Below are 17,904 nucleotides of genomic sequence, written 5' to 3' on the forward strand. Positions count from 1 at the left end.
AGGTAGGCTCCTCCCCACAGTTACCTGGCAACAGCCAGGTAGGCCTGGCCCACTATAAAAGGGGCTGCTTGCCCCTCCTCCCTCGCTTGATCTCTTGTACCTTTCTTGCCCTCTTGGGCTCTTCCCTTTCCCCCTTTCTCTCCACGTGATCATGGCCGGCCTACATTTCTCTACTCTTACCCCGCTCTCTGCTTTTCTCTGCCTCTACTGCCCTCTTAACTCCCCTCCCATGTTCTGAATAAACTCTATTCCATTCAGTCCTGTGGCTGGTCCCTCAGGGGAAAGGGATGCCTTGGCTTGGGCTCCCGCTGAGACATCCCCTTCCCCCATACCTCACCACACACCCATAGAACATATTCCTTCTCTCTTTATCTTTTTATAAACATGTCAATCACCATCTCCAATTCGGAGACCAGAGACTGGAAGTCCCTCTGCTGAGTCCACAAAATTCCCCAGGAATAAGAAGAGACAGACACTCCCAAAGGAAACAGATAGTAACATTTTTTTTTATTAAATATTACAGTGGATCAAAAAGTACAAAATATCTCTTGCCTGCTATGTGATTGGGAAACTATTGGCACAGAATACAGTATCAAAAGCAGTAATAAGTACAATTTGGAAAACATACAAAATTGAGTGTTTATAGTTGGCTCAGCATTCTTCCGGTAGTGTTTAAAACTAAAGCCAAGGTTACTCAATAACCTCTCCATTGGGAAATTATATAACATCACTGGGCCAGGTTGTTATATACAAATATCACCTTACAGAGCATCAAGGTTACAGAGCTGGGGTGACTCAAAGTATACAATATTTACAACACAAGGAAGTTTAAAAAAGTATAAGCAGCCAAGAGATTACGCTGCTATTTTTTTTTTTTTTTTTTCAGAGTTCTTTCCGCCATGGGGAGACAAGCAGAGTATCAAATACACCAACAGTCAACACCAGAGCAGAGGCGCTCAAAGTCCCTACTCCAGCGGCGCGGGTCTCACCGGGGGCAAAACCATTCCCGTTCCTTTCTCGGCTCCGGATAACGTGTCAGACTAGACCACACGGGACTTGGCTGGCCACCACCAAATGTGACTTAGTGGGACAACACGAGAAGAGAGATAAATGGTTCTCTTTGAAGGCACACTTACATAAAATATATTTTGTGGGACCACCTTGGAACTTCCATCAGACACACCAACACAGTGAAATACAGTACCTAAGAGGTCATGCACCAGGTCGCAAAGCTGTGTGAATTCAATACTGAGACAAACCCTTCTACAGATGCCCTGATGAGTAAGTAAAACTGGGAAAACTGGGAACTTCTAGCTAGGAAATAAACCAGTCTGTCCTGTGGCAAATATTACATGTTTGAATCAGTTACTAAGAAAAAATACTTTAAATCTAAAGCTAGGTTGGGCTGTGGTGGTATTGTTATTTTTGCTTTCTACTTTATTTTTAAGTTGAATTTCCAAAAGTGAGACCCCCCAGAGTTGCCTAGACATGACATCTTTTTAAATATTATTTTGAATCTCCAAATCGCCAACAATTCAAGGGCTTGGTACATTTTTAAATTGCTACATTTCTCGGAAGCCACACTTGGTAAATGGATTTATGACTCTGGTGCCAATTGGATTCCACAATTTCCTTTACAGAACAACTAATAACAATGGTTTGCTTGCAAAAAAAGAAAGGCTTGTGCAATGCCATTCAATAATAAGGCCCCTTGAACTCAAACAATGCAAACAAAACCAGATTGAAGACTTTTAAAAAATGTCCTTCTCAGCCAATGAGAAATTCAATGGTCTTTTTGAAAGATTTCCAAGATCTCCGTTTGGAGTTTTAAAACAAATAACACACCACTTCTCTTGGGAAAGTAACCCCTGCCTCCAGGTCTTTGTATTTGTCCTGATGTTTCGCAGAGGGTCCGAGCTCCCTTCAACAGAAATAGTGAGTCTCCTCTCGGAAGAGATGAGAAAAAAAAAAAAGAAAAAACCACGATAGCTAGACGATATTGACATTGTTTGAAAATGGTGTGGTTGAATTCCTACTCGATGAGCACATCGAAAATCATCGCACTGAGGAAAACAATTGCTCCATCTTGCAAATGGGTGAACTTGTGGTGGTGGGGTATTTTTGTGTGGGGACAGACACCACCGTTGTGCATTGAGAGATGAACTCACAGGCACCATGTATGGAACCAGCCCATGTCTGCTACAGAATCCCTGACTCTCTTTTCTCCTTTTCTGATTCTGTGGCTATTCAACCTAGTGTAACTTTCTCAAACTGTGTCCTGGCCAGTATCATGCTGGCTGAAATTGAGACCCACCCCCAACACACACACACACACACACACACACACACACACACACACCCTTTCTTGTGCAACAGCAGAATAATCTGCACGAGCACATTTATGAGCTAAGTTATACTAATCTATCTATGGTCCTATTAAATATATAATATATATTTATATATATTATTCCACAGGAAGGTAAATAATTAATTGAAGCGGATGGAACTCTTAACACTGGGTCGCTACATTCTTTTGTTTCCACCTTTGGATAGCATGTTACTACATGGACTATTTGGCTTCATATCATGAGGACATTTCAATATGAACGAATGGCATGCATGGCTTTGCATAAGAGCCGTAGATTCACGGTCACTGGTTTTGATTATTTTTGTAGTTCAGTTACCTATTCAGAGATGTTGAAAACCATCATCAAGTTTCATAGACTTAAATATGTCAGAGTTAAAAAAAAAAAAAAGAGAGACAGAGAGAGAGTTGGTTAACTATGGTCCTATAGTCTACTGGTGTTGTGGGCAAAGAGGGCAGAGGGCTGGGGACTTCACCAAAGAAGCTTCCGGCAGGGTTGGGTGCGGATGGGAACGAGAGAATCCACTCTAAGGATCCACTTGCTACAGGTAGCAGATTTTGTGCTCTGGGAGCAAATGGAACCAGTTGTCAAAGAGTGCCAGTCAAAAGACCTCCAAAGCAGGCAGTACAGCCACATGGTGAAAAACTTGATACAAACCACCTTATGGGTGCAAATATTCACCAAACCCAGGGCCCAGACACCTAAGGAGGACGGCTTTCTTTCAGAAACAGGTCATCCAATTATTCCTCAAGGATGTTACTTGAGAGAATCTTGCTAGGAAACCCAAGAAACCAGCTGATGGTGGCAATCACCCTGTCCCTTGATGGGCTAAGGCCTGGCTGGGATGCCCAATGGTCAGACCTTGGGTAGCTCCCCCTCTGCTGGAGACCCATACACTACCCTTTCCCAAGTCCCCTTTTTGCAGACCATTTCAAAGGTGCAGTTTCAGCACCGGCATGAGATACCCTGGCTCTTGTCCTAAGTTTTGAAATTCCTAAAACCTCTCCCTCAGCCCATAAGTGGGTCCACTCAGTGGCTTTTCACCAACAAGGTTTTTGTTTTATGAATTCTCTGGTATGTAGGACGAGTTCACAGCCTAGATAAGGTGAGTGCAATGCTTAATATTTTCACATAATCCAATACTTCAAAGCAAAGCATTTGGCCAACTATCCATCCCACTTGTGAGGGACGGAATCCTGGAGGCGCAGACCCACAAAGGCACAGGCTTCAAGCTAGCTTGTGTTCTCCAGGGCTTCCTTACAGTCTGTTCCACTTAAAATCAGTTGCTTCAATTTGTAAACAATAACTTGACCACCCAAAGCTGCTCAAAAGAAGATGTGGTGGTGGGCAGGGGTGGGGGTGAGGCTGGGGGTGGGTTGATAAAATACACATGAACAACTAGAAGAGTCAGTCAGCCTTACAAACAGAACAGAACAGATTAAAACAAAACAGAAGACCTGCAAACAGAAGGGATACTGTTTAATTAAAAAAAAACAAACAGATAAACAAACAAACATACACAAACCAAAAACACCCCAGGGCAGGAACAAGAAGGAACCGGGAGAAAACACAACTACCTGTATATAAATTAGGTGAGCGAACAGTGATACGGGTAGCTTTAAGAAGCGAATATATACAATTTAACAGTGTTTCCTTCTCTGGATTGTTTAATAGTGTCAGAATGAAAGGTCTCTTTAAGTTTTACTATACATTGCATTGATTGAACTTGGTGAGTTTGATGAAAAAGAAGGGCGTCCCCTGGCTATTACTTGCCAGTCTTTCTTGCCCTTGCCTTTGAAAAGCCTGCCTCCCCCACCCCCAACTTTATGTTCAAGTTGCTTCCTTACCATCCAAACTCAGATGGGGTCCTCTGCGTTCTTCTAGGATAGACCACAGATACCGTCACAAGACCAACGTGAAAAGACAACGCCCTAGAGGCCCTAGGCCATCTGTGTTGGAAGGGAGGCCACAACTGGCCAGTCAGGCTAGGGTTGTCCCCGAAAAGGTAGGTACGTTCACCTCTATGGCTGGGACGAAACCAGATTAGAAGGAATACTGACTTCCATCTTTGCAAGCCAGCCGTCCAGGGTTGGTGCATGGACCACACCGTTTGGGGATGCTGGGCACAACGAGGCTTACAGTTTTGTGCTGGGGTGTACGGAGGACAGTGGAGAAGACGGGAAGGCAGCCTGAGGGTTGATAGCAGCTAACGGGTAGATGCTATTGTGCAACAGGTCCCCGTAGGAACTTCCTACTGGGGTGGCTGCGGCCAAGTGTCTGTACAGCTGCTGAGAATTTGTCGGCGATGTAAAAATTCCTCTTTGCATCACGAGCGAGTGGAAAGCCAGGGGCTGCATGAGAGGAGAAAGCACCGTCTGGTTCTTCAAGTACTGCAGAGAATGGGAGTACCCAGCCGGGAGCCTGGAGTTGAGGCCTGAGTTACACAGGCTACCAGAATACAAACCTGGGAAGATAGGGGATGAGAGAGGGAGCTTGTGCCCTTCCGATGCGGCCCCAGAATGCCCACTGTAGGCTCCTTTGTTGCCCTCGCTCTCCTGTTCAGAGGCCTTTTCTTTCCCAGAAGCCTCCTTGGCTGGGTCCAAGGGAGACACAGCCCTGGCCTTTTTCCCGGCGATCACAAGATCTAAATCCTCCAGGCTGCGCTTTATGGGGCGAGCAGCTCCAATGTTCTGCGGGCTCACCTTCCGGTGCAGGATGGGATGGACCATGCCTTCCATTTTCCGGAAGTTCTCCAGTCTCACGTGGTGAGGTTTTCCTGATCTTGCAAGCGACTCGGGATATTTTTTAGGGGCCGACATGGTCATGGGTGATACCCGGCAGGCTTTGGGATGGCAGTCTCGACTCTGGCTGCTGATGACCTGGAACTGGGAGGTGCCTTTGATCTCCTGGGACCCTGAGGCTGAGTGGGCCAGGCCCAGGACTTTGCTGGTTAGTTTATGTGGGTTCTTGGGAAGGCTCAGGTCTGTTGGTTGATCATCTGTAGAGGCTTCGGCCGCAGCCAGCTTCTTATCTTGCAGGTGGAGGGATGTGAGATAATTGACGTGGATCTTCTCCGGGTGCTTGTGAGAAAGAAAGGCGCTGTTTTCCGATTCCTGGTACGTGTCCCTAGCGGCGTACTTGGAGGGCTGTTCATTATGAAGATGGTGTTCTGTGTGCCGGTAGAGGCTATGGAGATGCGGGGATGAGTAGAAGTCGGCCAGGAAGCTGGGCATGTGGGCGTGGGAGACGGCTCTTTTCTCTGAGAGTTTATCCTTGCCCTCCTGTGTCTCTTGTTTCAGGATGTAGGAGTCTGCCAGGGAGCCGAGCTGGTGTTTGGGGAAGCCACAGCGATGAGCATCGGACCGACTCAGTTTGTCGTGCTTGAAGATATCGTTGATGCTCTTTCTGTCTTCAGAGGCCTTGTTTTTGAAGCTCTGGACATGTTGGATTACAGAAGGCCGGCTGATGGCCATGTGATCAGAGCTTTGGTTGTGGAGGGCCTGGGACAAACCCGAGCACAGGTCGTCCCTGGCAATCAGTTTCTTTTTGCTGATCAAGGGAGGTGGGGAGCCATAAGGATAGCTGCTGGAGAGGCTGGCCCCACTCACCTGAGACAGAAGCTTTTTCTTGGCCAGTGGGGACATGATCCCGGGGTTGCCCCGGGAGTAAAGCAGGGGTGTGTAGTTAAGTCCGTGGTTCTCATTCATGGGGCCGGTCAAGTCTTTGTCTTTAAACATGTCAAATGATTGGACCACGAGGACCTTCGGGGTCTGCTTGAGGGCAGTGTGGATATCGTCACTGCCGAGCTGGTCCACCTTCACAGTGCAGTTGGCAATGTAATTGGCCATGGCCGGAAGCTTCTCTTCCTCGGCCTCGTTCTGGCTTGCCAGCGTTGGCTTGGTGGCGGGGAAGCTGGAGAAGGATGCTCCTTGGAGGTCATTCTCAGGGCTGTCTGTAAAGCAGCAGGGTTTGGCTTCTTGGTTTGAGTCCATCTGGGCACTGGGAGAGGTAAGGGGCTGTTTGCCAGCCCCAGGGGTAGGAGCTGAATCTTTTTCCGGAGGCAAGGGAGGGCTTGGGAGCAGAGGGGCAAGGCCCTTATCTCTCACCTCCTCAGCCTCTTTCTCACTGTTGGAACCTTGGTCAGTTTCATTGTTCTTTTCTGGGTCTGCTCTGGATACTGGGGCCCTCACTACAAGATCCTTGTGCCCTTCTGGTTTTCTCTTTACTTCCGGAGCAGGGAGAGGCTCTGGGATGCTTTTCTGGCTTAACGTCTCTTCTTCCTTCTTTTGCTCTGATGAAACCTGGGAAAACACCGTAGGAGACAGTTAGAGGAGGACCATGCACACTGACACACCTCATTAGGAAGCCAAGTATCACACACAGCAGTTATCCTTGAAGCCAGGCTTGTCAATCAATTCACTAAGTTTCTGTAAGGTTTTATTACTCCCCAATCACGGGATCTAAACAAAGAAATCTAAATTACAGAGACATTCAGGGAAATAAGCGTGTTCGCTTCAGCCCCTTAGGAGACACCTATCAAAACAGCAGAGTGACGTCCTGACACATCAGATCACTCCGTTCTGATACTTAGTTTAATTCTAAGGTTGTCTTCTTGTCAAATCAGTCAATTATCCAAATAGGTTTTAAATTACAGGTTGCATTTTATGATGCTTCCAAGAAAGTTTTTTTTTGTTTTGTTTTGTTTAAACATTTCTCATTCAAAAATTGAACCGACCCCATATCAATAACAAACAGGTTTACTCCTGGCCTTTCCCTGAGAACCATCCCTTCCTAGGGAGTTCAGTGGGATCCATTGGAAACCAGCTACAGTTACACATTGTTTCTTAGGACAATACAATGTGTTGGTCTTGTTAAAATGCCCAATATGCAGATGGAAATGTGTGCATACATGGTTAGGGAATATTCTAAGTTCTTCTGTGGCACATCAAACTCCTTGCTATCAAAGCCACAGACGAAATGAACATAATTCAGGTAAATGTGTCACCTCCGATACAGCTTTTCTTTTCTTTTCTTTTCTTTTCTTTCTTTTTTTTTGTTTTTGTTTTGTTTTGTTTTTCGAAACAGGGTTTCTCTGTGTAGTCCTGGCTGTCCTGGAACTCACTCTGTAGACCAGGCTGGCCTCGAACTCAGAAATCAGCTTGCCTCTGCCTCCCAAGTGCTGGGATTAAAGGCGTGCGCCTCCACCGCCCGGCATCATGAAACATCTGAATTGAGTTAGACCCCTCTCCTTTGGCCGAGTCACATCGCTAGAACTTTTTCTGCTGTGACAAAGCCACCAACTAAATCATACCTTTCGGGTACATTTAAAAATATTGGTTTGGGGGACAGTTAGGAAAAGTACTTTCAAGGAGTCATACCCATTTTGTGGATGTTTTTTTCTCAAATGTACATGAAGGTAACCCTGCTTACCAGGCATATGTGATACCCAATAGTCAGACCCTCTTCTTGCAAACTAACTGTCTTTTTAAGTAGAGGTTCCATTCTTAAGCTTATACGTTAAGAGACATAAAAATTAGAGACCACAAAAGGGAAACTGTGCTCAGTTCTTCAAAGTTTCTGTGACCTTGGCCTTCAGCTATTGGGAGTCTTGCATGTCTGTCTACAAACCCGGTTAGGGAGGGATTTGTAAGTTAGGCCAATAACAACAACAAAAAGCATTTGTTTCTTTCCCCCAAAGTCTGTGCTTTCTGAACTACCTGGGTCTTACTCTGTACCTTGTAATTCCCGAGGATAGTGGATTTGACTAGACTCCTTCCCTCCTCTCCTCTGTCTTCATTGAGTCAGGTAGAAAACATCAAAGTCTGCAGTATGATATTATATGCAACTCCCAAACCTGGCTCACAGGTATGCTGTATTTATAACATAGTTCTATGGAGTTGGTGGGCCTGGTTCTAATTGAATGTATATTTTCAAAGAGGTGGAGGTGTCAAGACTTCACAGGACAGACTTGGATGCTCCGGTTGCCCAGAGCCCGTGTCAGAAAAGGGGATCGCTGACACTGGAATAATTTCCTTGTGGAGAACAGGGAAAAGCCACAGCTCTCAGAGGTCCGAGGGACTCTTTGTAGCCAGGCTGCTCACTCTGGTCTCGGAAATTGTCACCTCCCGAGCTAAGGGGGCTCCTTGGGTGGACTAAGGATCCTTGCCACAGTTCACGAACTCAGTTTTAAAATTTGCCCACCCAGTTGGAGTCATTCAGAGGTCAGCCGGCCTCATGATTTTCCAAGCATCCGCTGGGTGCCTTGGCTGTGTTGTGCATCTGGTATCTAATAGAACCAACCAATCCAAAGCCCTGTGATAAATCACCAGAATCGAGAAGGAATGGAATGTAAGTCTTAACTTGGAATTTCCTTGCTTTGAGCCATTTTCTGTTGCAAACTTGCAAATGTTTGCAAGTCTGCAGCATCTCGTATTTTATTCCTTTTAGAGTTGCTAGAGATTAAAAATCATGAAACTTAAGAAAGTTTGGCCTGGCTCAAGTGAAGAGATGGAAGGATGTGAGTTCAAGTCCTCCCTGTGCTACAGAATGAGTTCAAGACCAGGTTCAGCAACCTGTCTCTAACCAAAAAGCGAACAACTCTGCAGGATTGTAGCTCGCTGGTAGAACACTTTACTAGTATGTGCAAAACCTGAGGTTCAAGGTACAGTCTCCAGTAAAGCGAGGTATTAATATCATCTTTTAAAGAAGGAGTCATCTGGGAGTTGTGTCTCTCTCTGTATGTACATGACTGTGTTTTAAACTGGTATTTAATAAAGCTGTGCCTTACATTTTCATTGTAAGCCTGATTTTTAGAGACTGTTAAAGATCAGTGCCCAAATTCCCTCAGGGGTTGAATACTAGAACATGCTGTCTCTGAATGTAACTGCTGTTGTTTTGGTTTTTGTTTTTTTTTTAAATGGGCAGCTGGATTTTTGATTATTCATGTTGAGACAGAGCCTACATCAACCTCCTTAGCTGGCTGAATGTTACCAGGCATGCTTTCTACTGAAAAACAGGGGTTGAGGCTTCATTTAGAAGGTCCAGAAACTTATCTATTAATATGAGAGATATTAACGGTTTCTGTGGAATCACTTTGCAATTTCCCCATAACCAATATAGATGAAAGATGTTGATAAATTTATCTCAGCCCAAGGCTGTTGAATGAGAAGTGAATGTCCCTAAAATTTTGGAGAAAAACCCCAAGGAGACACCCAGAGAGATTTTATTAACCCTTGCTCTCTGATACCTGCTCCCTCCCCTCTCTCCTGTTCCCTCAAGTCACACCTTAAATAATCTGGCTATGAAATCGCCAAGAAGTGTGTTCCCCAGGGCTGGCATCACCCAGGGGCACAGCGACTCACCTCAGATGTATCTTGGGGTTTTGGGGTATTCTCTTTTTCTTTCTTGTTTTTGGCCATTTCCTGTTTGATGCGTTTGTTCCCCGAGACTTTTGTTTTATTTTCATTTTCCTGTGTATTGTTTTCCTGTTTTCGAGGTTTGATGGGTGGCAAAGGTTTATCTTCTTCCCCCTTAATAAATCTTTCGTATGGCAGGATTAACCTAAACGGAAGGCAGAAGAGATGCGTCATCGGTTGGCCAATTTTAGTGACGTCATCGGTATGGGACTTAGTGACATCATCTCTATGGAGCTTGTTTCCTCCTACGTAGTAGCCCTGCCCTCGATCTGTAGTGATGCATGACTCCTCGTGGATGTTGACTGTCCTCAGTACCAAGCTCTCTCTGTATCCTATACTTTCCCTATGTTTAAATACCTGATGAAGCTTAATTTATAAATTAAGTAGAAATTAGTAGCTATAGTTAACAAAGTAGAACAATTAGAATAACCTACTGTAGTAGTAAAAGTTATATACACGTAATTCTCTCCAACAAGTCAAGATGAATATTGTTTCTCAGTGATGGCTGACCATGGGTAGCTGAAACCAGGTCATGCAAAGCCATGCATAAGTAACTTGTTGAGTGGTTTCATCTCTGGGCCTTGAATACACCCTCAAGACTCACTATAGACGTAATCTATTCTATTAGTGAAGTTTGGTTATCTGGTCTCCTAGATGCTTCCCTAAAAGAAGTCTATCCTTTTGGTTCTGCGAGCTGACACACCAAGAACACCAATGGAGGGAGCCAAGGTTGATATTGTCACAATGGCCCCTAGCACTTGGCTGATGGCCGATGACAACGACATCAGGAAAACAGTGACAACTGCTTTTCATTTACAGTTAAGTCAAATCCTTATCAAGGATTTGCCACTCTGTACCAGGCACTGCTCCAAATACTGAAATACAGCCACGAACCAAATATTCTGAGCCTCTGACCTCACTCAGCTTCTATTCTAAGACAGGCTAGGTACATGGTAAAAAAAAACATTCCATAATATCTACACCACACCTCCTCGGATTATTGTCATCATCACCCTCATCACCATCATCACCCTCATCACGATTATCACCATCATCACCATCATCATCACCACCACCACCACTTTCCCAAGATTAAGTGGTGAGCCTAAGGATCGAGATCACGTCATCTGTTAAACCTGGAGCTTGAATGTGCTTGTATCTCTGGTCAGAGTTTTCATTTTTTCTTTACCTCAGCATGGAGACTTGCCACTACTTGGGAGAAAGGAATTGCTTTCACGAAACCCAACCCCAGGTTCAATAAATATATACCACTGGGGGGGGGGGGGATGATACAGTATAGAATACTGGCTTTGACACCTCTCCACGGCCACACCTTGAAGACCAGCACTTGAGGTCAAAGGTCAAGAGGATGCATGCTCAGTTTGGCCAAGACAGATGTATTCTCTGGCCCTGAAGGGGCAGGTAATCCCATCCCGGAGGTGGTTTGTTTTTTGGGAGTGGGTGTTGAGTTAGAAAGGGCCTTAGCCAGAAGGAAGCCAGTTAACCGCCAAAGCAAGGAAAATCAGAGGGCTGAAAAATTCCGAACATTTTAATTACATAACTTTTTAAAAACAAAGTGCATAAAATTGCTCTAAAAAGAGAGACATCAAACAGTTCTGTTTTTAATCTGTTCCCTTTGCAGCACAGCAGCTCTTGATCCGAGCTGGGAAAGAGCTGATGTAATTAAAAGGCACGGGTTACATTACAATCCAGTGATTAAAGTTTTTCTAATGCATTCGGGATGATTAATGACTCACCATGGGGATTAATACAAGGCTCGGCCTTCAAAATATGAACCTTAATACGGCAAACATAATTTGTTTTAAATACGACAAGTTGACTCAATGAAGAAAATGTACTTGGCTTAGAAGCAAGAGCAATCTGTTCAAATATCAGGAATCCTTTATTTTGAAACTAAGACACCCGACCCTCCCCCTCCCCCCCCAGGAATCCTGATTTGGAATGTTCGTTGAGTATCTTAAAATTGGTTTCTGATTATGCAATCTGTCTATTAGCTACTTAAATATACACCACTCTTCTGGGTTTCTCAGTAAAGACTTGGGGACATCTGAGACACCGACAAAGAAAGCGAGCCCATTGTAGGAAAAAGTCGAATGTGGATTTATGGTATTTTAGGACCCGGATCTGTTTACCGAGCATGCACAGACAAGGTATGTGCAAAGAGGCATGGGTAATACTTTGGAGACCTCTGTCTGGCAGAGGGCCAGCCATGAAGATCAACACAACCCATGGGGGATAGTTATCTTCAGATCCTATTACAGCCCGAGTTTAAACATGTTACAGCTGCTAAAACTGGAAACGGCTCTCTTCATGAAGACTTACTAAAATAATATACGGTTGCCAAATACCTGCTTCCCACCATAATATTACAGTGCGTGTTTATATAATGAAAAGCATAACTGTGCAGAAGAGAGAAAAAAAGCAGTCTTGTTCATACTTGAATCTATTCTGTCTCATCTCTAAAGTCTCCGATTGCCTCCCCTCCACCCCCAACACACACCAATTCCTCTCTCTTCTGCATTGTTCAGTGTGGGACTTGATCCCCTTTTCAATATTGAAAAGTAAAGGTTTTTTTTTTTTCCTCCAACCAGGAGCAAAATGCATTGAATATTTTGAGCTGGAAAAATATTTTAAATTGATTTTAATGAAAACACATTTTATTGTTGGGACAGATAGGTTTGTTGTGCTTTTGTTTTGTTGCCATGGGAACCAAGGAGCTCAGAAGCCCTGGTATTCCAACGTTTGCCATTTGTGGTACCTCCCTCCCCCCCCTTGTCTAATGGAGATGGTGACATCACGAAAGACTCTCTTTCTTGAGAATGGCGGTACAAGAGTGTGAGGAGGAGGATAAGGAAGAAGAGGAAGGAAGGAAGGAAGGAAGGAAGGAAGGCAGGCAGGCAGGCAGAGAACAGGTTGGGGAGTCACCCAGGGAGCCCAGGAAGACCCTCACTCAGGGCTGTGACAGTCTTGTGCTAACTCAGCTCTTTAGTGTACACCAAGGGAGAACTTGATTTTATTTTAGAATTTTGTACGTTCATGAGGCTGGGCAGTATTTTCCTCCTCTCCACCCCCGCCAGCCCCCACCCCATCATCTTTTCTCATTTTGACTCAACTTAGCAGCCAGCAAGTCTCCAGCAGTACAAAATATATCTTCACTTTGCTGGTCAGAGGCCTGAAGCCAGAAGGCAGGAAATCAGGAATTAAATGTTTCTTGTATCTGGGAAAAGGCATGACTAAGGGTAAAACTCAATCCAAGCTCTGTTTGTTCAAGGCTTCCAGAGGGATGTGTGTATGTGTGTGTGTGTGTCTGTCTGTCTGTCTGTGAACTAAATGTGTTTTTTTTTTTCCCACTTCTAAATCATTGAAATATAATTAGAGTTGTTCAGAAGGAGAAAGAAAAAGGTCCCCAAAATAAACCAAGAAAGGTAGCAGTCAAACAGAAAAATAATTGAAATAAGAGCTCTGAGGAACAGGGTCCATTCCCACACAGTACATAAACAACCCTCCCCCACCCCCTTTCGTACAGCGACTTCCGCTTGTTGTGACTTCCTCGAGTGTTTTTTTGGTAAGTTCTTCTGTCACGGTGCAGCAGCACAATTACCCCACAGGATGTGATCTTTATCATCTGATTATTAGAAGTTTTCTCTATAGCACAGAGGACAAAAGCTACGATAGGTTTCTGAATGTGTTTTTTTTTTAATGTTCCACGCACACATGTAGTTATTAAAAACAGATTAGCTTCTCTGAGATCAGCATTGCCCAATACAGGAAGCCGTGTAGGCCTGTATCCTATAAAAGGATATAGTGTAATAATGCAACATGCCTGTGCCTCTCAGAGGACTGTTTCTCAAATATTTGTAGGACAGCAGAGATTTAATCAGCCTCGAAACGGTACAGATAAAAAGCAAACATATACTCACCCCCTCTTCCCCCCCCCCCCGGTGAAAAATGTATCTATTACACAGAAGAAATATTTTCATGGTGCCGCAACTCAAAGAATAGAGGCTGAGTCTTGGGTGGGTAGAAGCAGGAAGAAAGAGAAGAAGTACACTCATTAGTAAGTCTGTACAGACCCCCTCCTCCCATCTGCACTGACGTTAGAGATTGAAACCTGAGGAGATAAATGAGTCTTCTTGTCCAGATTTCCTATTTCAGATTAACAAACTGTTTATTTATGATGTCATTAATAGATGTGAATTAGGTAAGCCATCACGTATTAAGGGGGGAGCGGGGTGGGGGGTAATAACAGCTTTTCCTAGGCATAAGATTTGGAGCAGCGTGAGATTTTATTTTTCCCCGGGAATAATACAAGAATAACATTTTTCCACCTCAAAGCAGAAACAGTAGGGGAGCCTTTTGCTATCACTGAGATCCTTATTAAATTCAGTCACTGTGAAAGGACAGATTCCCAACCCCCTCCTTGTTCTTCTTCCTTTAGAAGGAAAAAAAAAAAAAATAAGGGAGACTTAAAAATCAACTCAAGTTAAAATTAACAAATCAATGGCATTATAACCTTGATTTATTAATGTCTGAGCCGGTAAATTATCATCATACAAGAAATTGCCGGCTGGAAAACACTGCGGCTCTGATAAATCTCAGGTTGAATAATGGCGATCGGCATACTAGGTTTTTAGATGTGCCTCGTCTAATATTATAAAATATTCAAGACATTTCTCTACAAGTCAGGGGTCAGCAAATCTATTACTGCAATGTAAGGAATCTGGCCACTCGCCAACTCTCTTTCCCTTTTATCATTATTATTTTTTAAACACCGAGGAAGATAATTTTATATTTACCAAGTTTGCAATCCTCCGGGGGGCCTTGCCTCTCTTTCTCAAGACAGAAAGCAGCAGGCTGGCATCAGGGAAGTATACATCGAAGGCCTTGTCATTTATACTTTACACAAAAGAAAAAAAAGGCCCTCATATTTATTAAGTGACACGCCCTCCCTTCCCTGTCAGCAGAGGGAAAAAAATAATGCCTGCTCTGTCTCATCCTACCAAGTAGCCATGATGTCCCCTGAATCGGTGCATATTTGTATGGAAGGACTGAACTTTCGGGCCAAAACATTTAGCAAATGGTGCTTAAGAGGAGAAATAAATGATGATCCATCTATTTATAGAACGCTCTGAGAAGGATATTATAATAATGTCTGGAAATGATTCAATTTTGAGAATTAAGAAAGGGAGAAAGGAGTCTTTAGAATGTGTCTGGATCTCAAACCTACCCCAGCCGGCTCAGAGGGATGCTCACAGTATTAAACCATTTAAAAAAAAAAAAAAATTCAAGTGTAAATGATTTGCTATAAGTGTTGGAACAGAACAGGTAAGGCGCAGAGATAATATGGCTGGTGTGTATGGCAGGTTAAAGACATTACTGGTAATCTTATGTTAGCAGGGGTTTCTTTGAGGCAGTAGAAAAGAAACAACATGTTTGTTCCACTTGGGCTTTGGACCCGATCTGACCCCAAATGGTCACATTACATCTCTGAGTTGACTCCGGACTTGATAAATTCTAAGCCTTGGCCAGACATTTCCCTTCTGCTGCCAGAAATTGAAAATATAACTTCACTGTGAAGTATGGGAAGTAATTGTTCTTCAAATATGGACCGGGAGAATTACCTCTTTCGATTTGGGAAGAGAGAGGGTACACACTCGCTAAGGCACAAATGAACACAGAAGAGCTGACCACACACTCTGCCCACCTTAAAAAATGCCAGAACAGCAATTTAGGCACCAGAGAAACAGACCAGAAAGCAGATGTATACACATGCGCTCTATGACATGCTGGAGAATTGGATATTGTTCCTTCAATGGGGACAACACGCTTGAAGAATGATCAGGTCCTGACCAGGATTTTTATATTATGGTGTTAATTTTGGCAAGAAAGAAAAAAGTTAATGTGTATGGGGTGGGGTGGGGGTGGGGGTAGGGGGACGGTTAGGAACAAAACAGCAGAAACCTCTGACCTAGGGGAGACCTAGGCAAGCACCAGAAAAGGCAAATGGCACAAACTGAGCGTCAAAAGAGTGGAATGAGGCACCATGCTGTGGTTGAGGATGAGATTCAGTCCCTGGTAGAACTTAACTGAGTGGGGACGTGAATGCTGGGAATCCCAGGTACTCTCACAGAGTACCTGAGGGAGATTGCAAATAGTTACTGAGAGCAGCCAGTGCAGCACTGGCTAAAAGGGAAGTCCATACAAATAACCAGACTGTGCTCCGCGCTAAGACACTATCAAAGATACACAGTCTATTTATCCTCCCAAACAAAACATTAGCATTTGTCAGAAAGGGTCTTTTTCCTGAGAAAGACCAGAATGAGAGGGCTTGCTGGGACTCATGGGGCCCCCCTCCGGTCTCTCTTGGAACAGTGAGAAAGCTTTGTCTTGTTGGGCCTGTTATTTACGATACTCCCAGCATCGTCTTAGAGTGCCTGTGAGCCAGAGTGAGCAGAAGGTAAAAGGTTGTGTCATTCAGAGACCCAGCAAGAGGATGGCTTGGCGCCTATCAAGGTAAGCCAGTGTGGAAGAAGTAGGTAAAGATGGTGGGCCCTCTGAAGTGGAGTTATAAAGACTTGGGACAGGCAGAGGCAGGTTGGAAAGCCAGAAAGAAGATCAGTTATCCTATGTATCTGTGGAATCCAGGATCTAGTCCATACCAGTAAGTGCTGTACCACTGAGTTATGCCCAGGCACAGGTTATCATTATATTTGCTTAGGCATTTTAATAGCAACAGTAACCATCATATTAAGTCCGTATTAATACCAGGAGTTTGCATGTCTTCCCTTCAATCTTTATAAAGAGAGCTAGCCACACATATATTATTTTGCCTTCATTTTATGGGTGGCAAAAATGAAGATCAGAACTGAATCAAGATATCTGACCTGTGGGTCCTGGGCAATATACATCCCAGGATAACTAAGAATGTGGCCTGATACACTTGTAGATGACCACGGTATGTTGTGCCGTCACTGGTTGGACATCCCTCAACCAGACAGTGGAGCACAGCTATTGAGTCCTGGAATTTGAATTCAACACAGGTCCGTTAGGGAGAGCTTCTTGCCTCGGCATCCAGGTGGCCATCTTCGAAGACTGAGACATAATCTCATTAGGAGATACCCTAATTGATTACACCTGCCCAGGTTAAGAAAGTTCTAGGCTTCTATGAGATTGTCTGAGAGATCAGGGCGAGCCTTCTCTTCTCAGAGGCAACAGGCCCATAGAATCCACGGGGCCATCCAATAAAGGGTTAACGGCTCACATCAGGGGCAACCCCACAGCTTGAGAGAAGGACACATTCCTTCTCTGACATATGTCACAACAAGCATGCCAGGATGCTCCAGGACGGGTTGATCTTGGTTTTGAGGCCCACTCTGCTATAAACAGTAAGAGAGACTGAAGAATGGCTTCTTCGTGAAAATTTTCCCTCCATGACTTAACTGTTAGCGGGAGCCATAAGTTCGTAATTCCCATGGTCTCTCTATGGAGCTCTTCTCAGCTTGGCTTCTGAGGATCTTATCTGTCTAGACTGATGTCATGACTGTCAAAATGAAGACCACACTGAAGAAACCTAGAACGGGCTTCAAATGGCTGACTCGATGCCCCAGAGATTATAATACAGGCTCACGACAGAAGATGAACCGACTATAGAGAGCTCCCAACCTTCCGCAGAGCCAGACAACAGAAAAGATGGTCGTAATGATTCTTCTTGATGACTAACTCTGACTGGAGTGACATGGGTCCATTTCAAGGGCAGGGGACACCATTTCATGAGACTGTACGCATCACTGGACTTCTCACCACCATATACATCTCACAAGTGATGGGAGACAGAGTCCATGTGGCTATCACACGAACTCTCTCTCAGTCACATCAGAAGCCACCACCTGTGCCAGGGCTTCTGAAACCTTCACCCGTTTCTCCAGCACTCGTGACTTTGGACAAACTTAGTAACAAACTTGTACCAAAGCACAATGTTCCAAGAGATTTTCAGTGGCCAAGCTAAAGATACATTTTAATGGTAAACAATTACGTTCTTTTTGTCATCTGAGCCTTTTCCCTCAGCCCCACCCCCACCCCCCCAACACTCCCCAGCGTTCTCT

General features: G+C 44.4%; 1 protein-coding gene and 1 long non-coding RNA gene across 4 annotated transcripts in view; one reads left to right on the plus strand and one right to left on the minus strand.

The window, feature by feature from the left end:
- Positions 1-486: 486 nt before the first annotated feature.
- The window catches only part of Arid5b (AT-rich interaction domain 5B), a 184,219-nt gene continuing 166,801 nt past the window's right edge, over positions 487-17,904 (minus strand). For all 3 annotated transcript variants that reach the window (XM_034523943.2, XM_034523945.2, XM_034523944.2), the window contains 2 exons: positions 9,728-9,926; positions 487-6,667 (listed from right to left, as the gene is read on the minus strand). In XM_034523943.2, coding sequence (XP_034379834.1) covers positions 4,502-6,667; positions 9,728-9,926 — 2,365 coding nt within the window. In that variant the 3' untranslated portion in view covers positions 487-4,501. The remainder of the gene's footprint in view (positions 6,668-9,727; positions 9,927-17,904) is intronic.
- On the plus strand, positions 6,663-9,160 carry LOC143435219 (uncharacterized). Its single transcript, XR_013105332.1, has 2 exons — positions 6,663-8,714; positions 8,814-9,160. It is a non-coding gene; the product is annotated as an uncharacterized LOC143435219 (long non-coding RNA).

The sequence above is a fragment of the Arvicanthis niloticus genome, chromosome 20, assembly GCF_011762505.2.
Source record: "Arvicanthis niloticus isolate mArvNil1 chromosome 20, mArvNil1.pat.X, whole genome shotgun sequence".
Taxonomy (NCBI): domain Eukaryota; kingdom Metazoa; phylum Chordata; class Mammalia; order Rodentia; family Muridae; genus Arvicanthis; species Arvicanthis niloticus.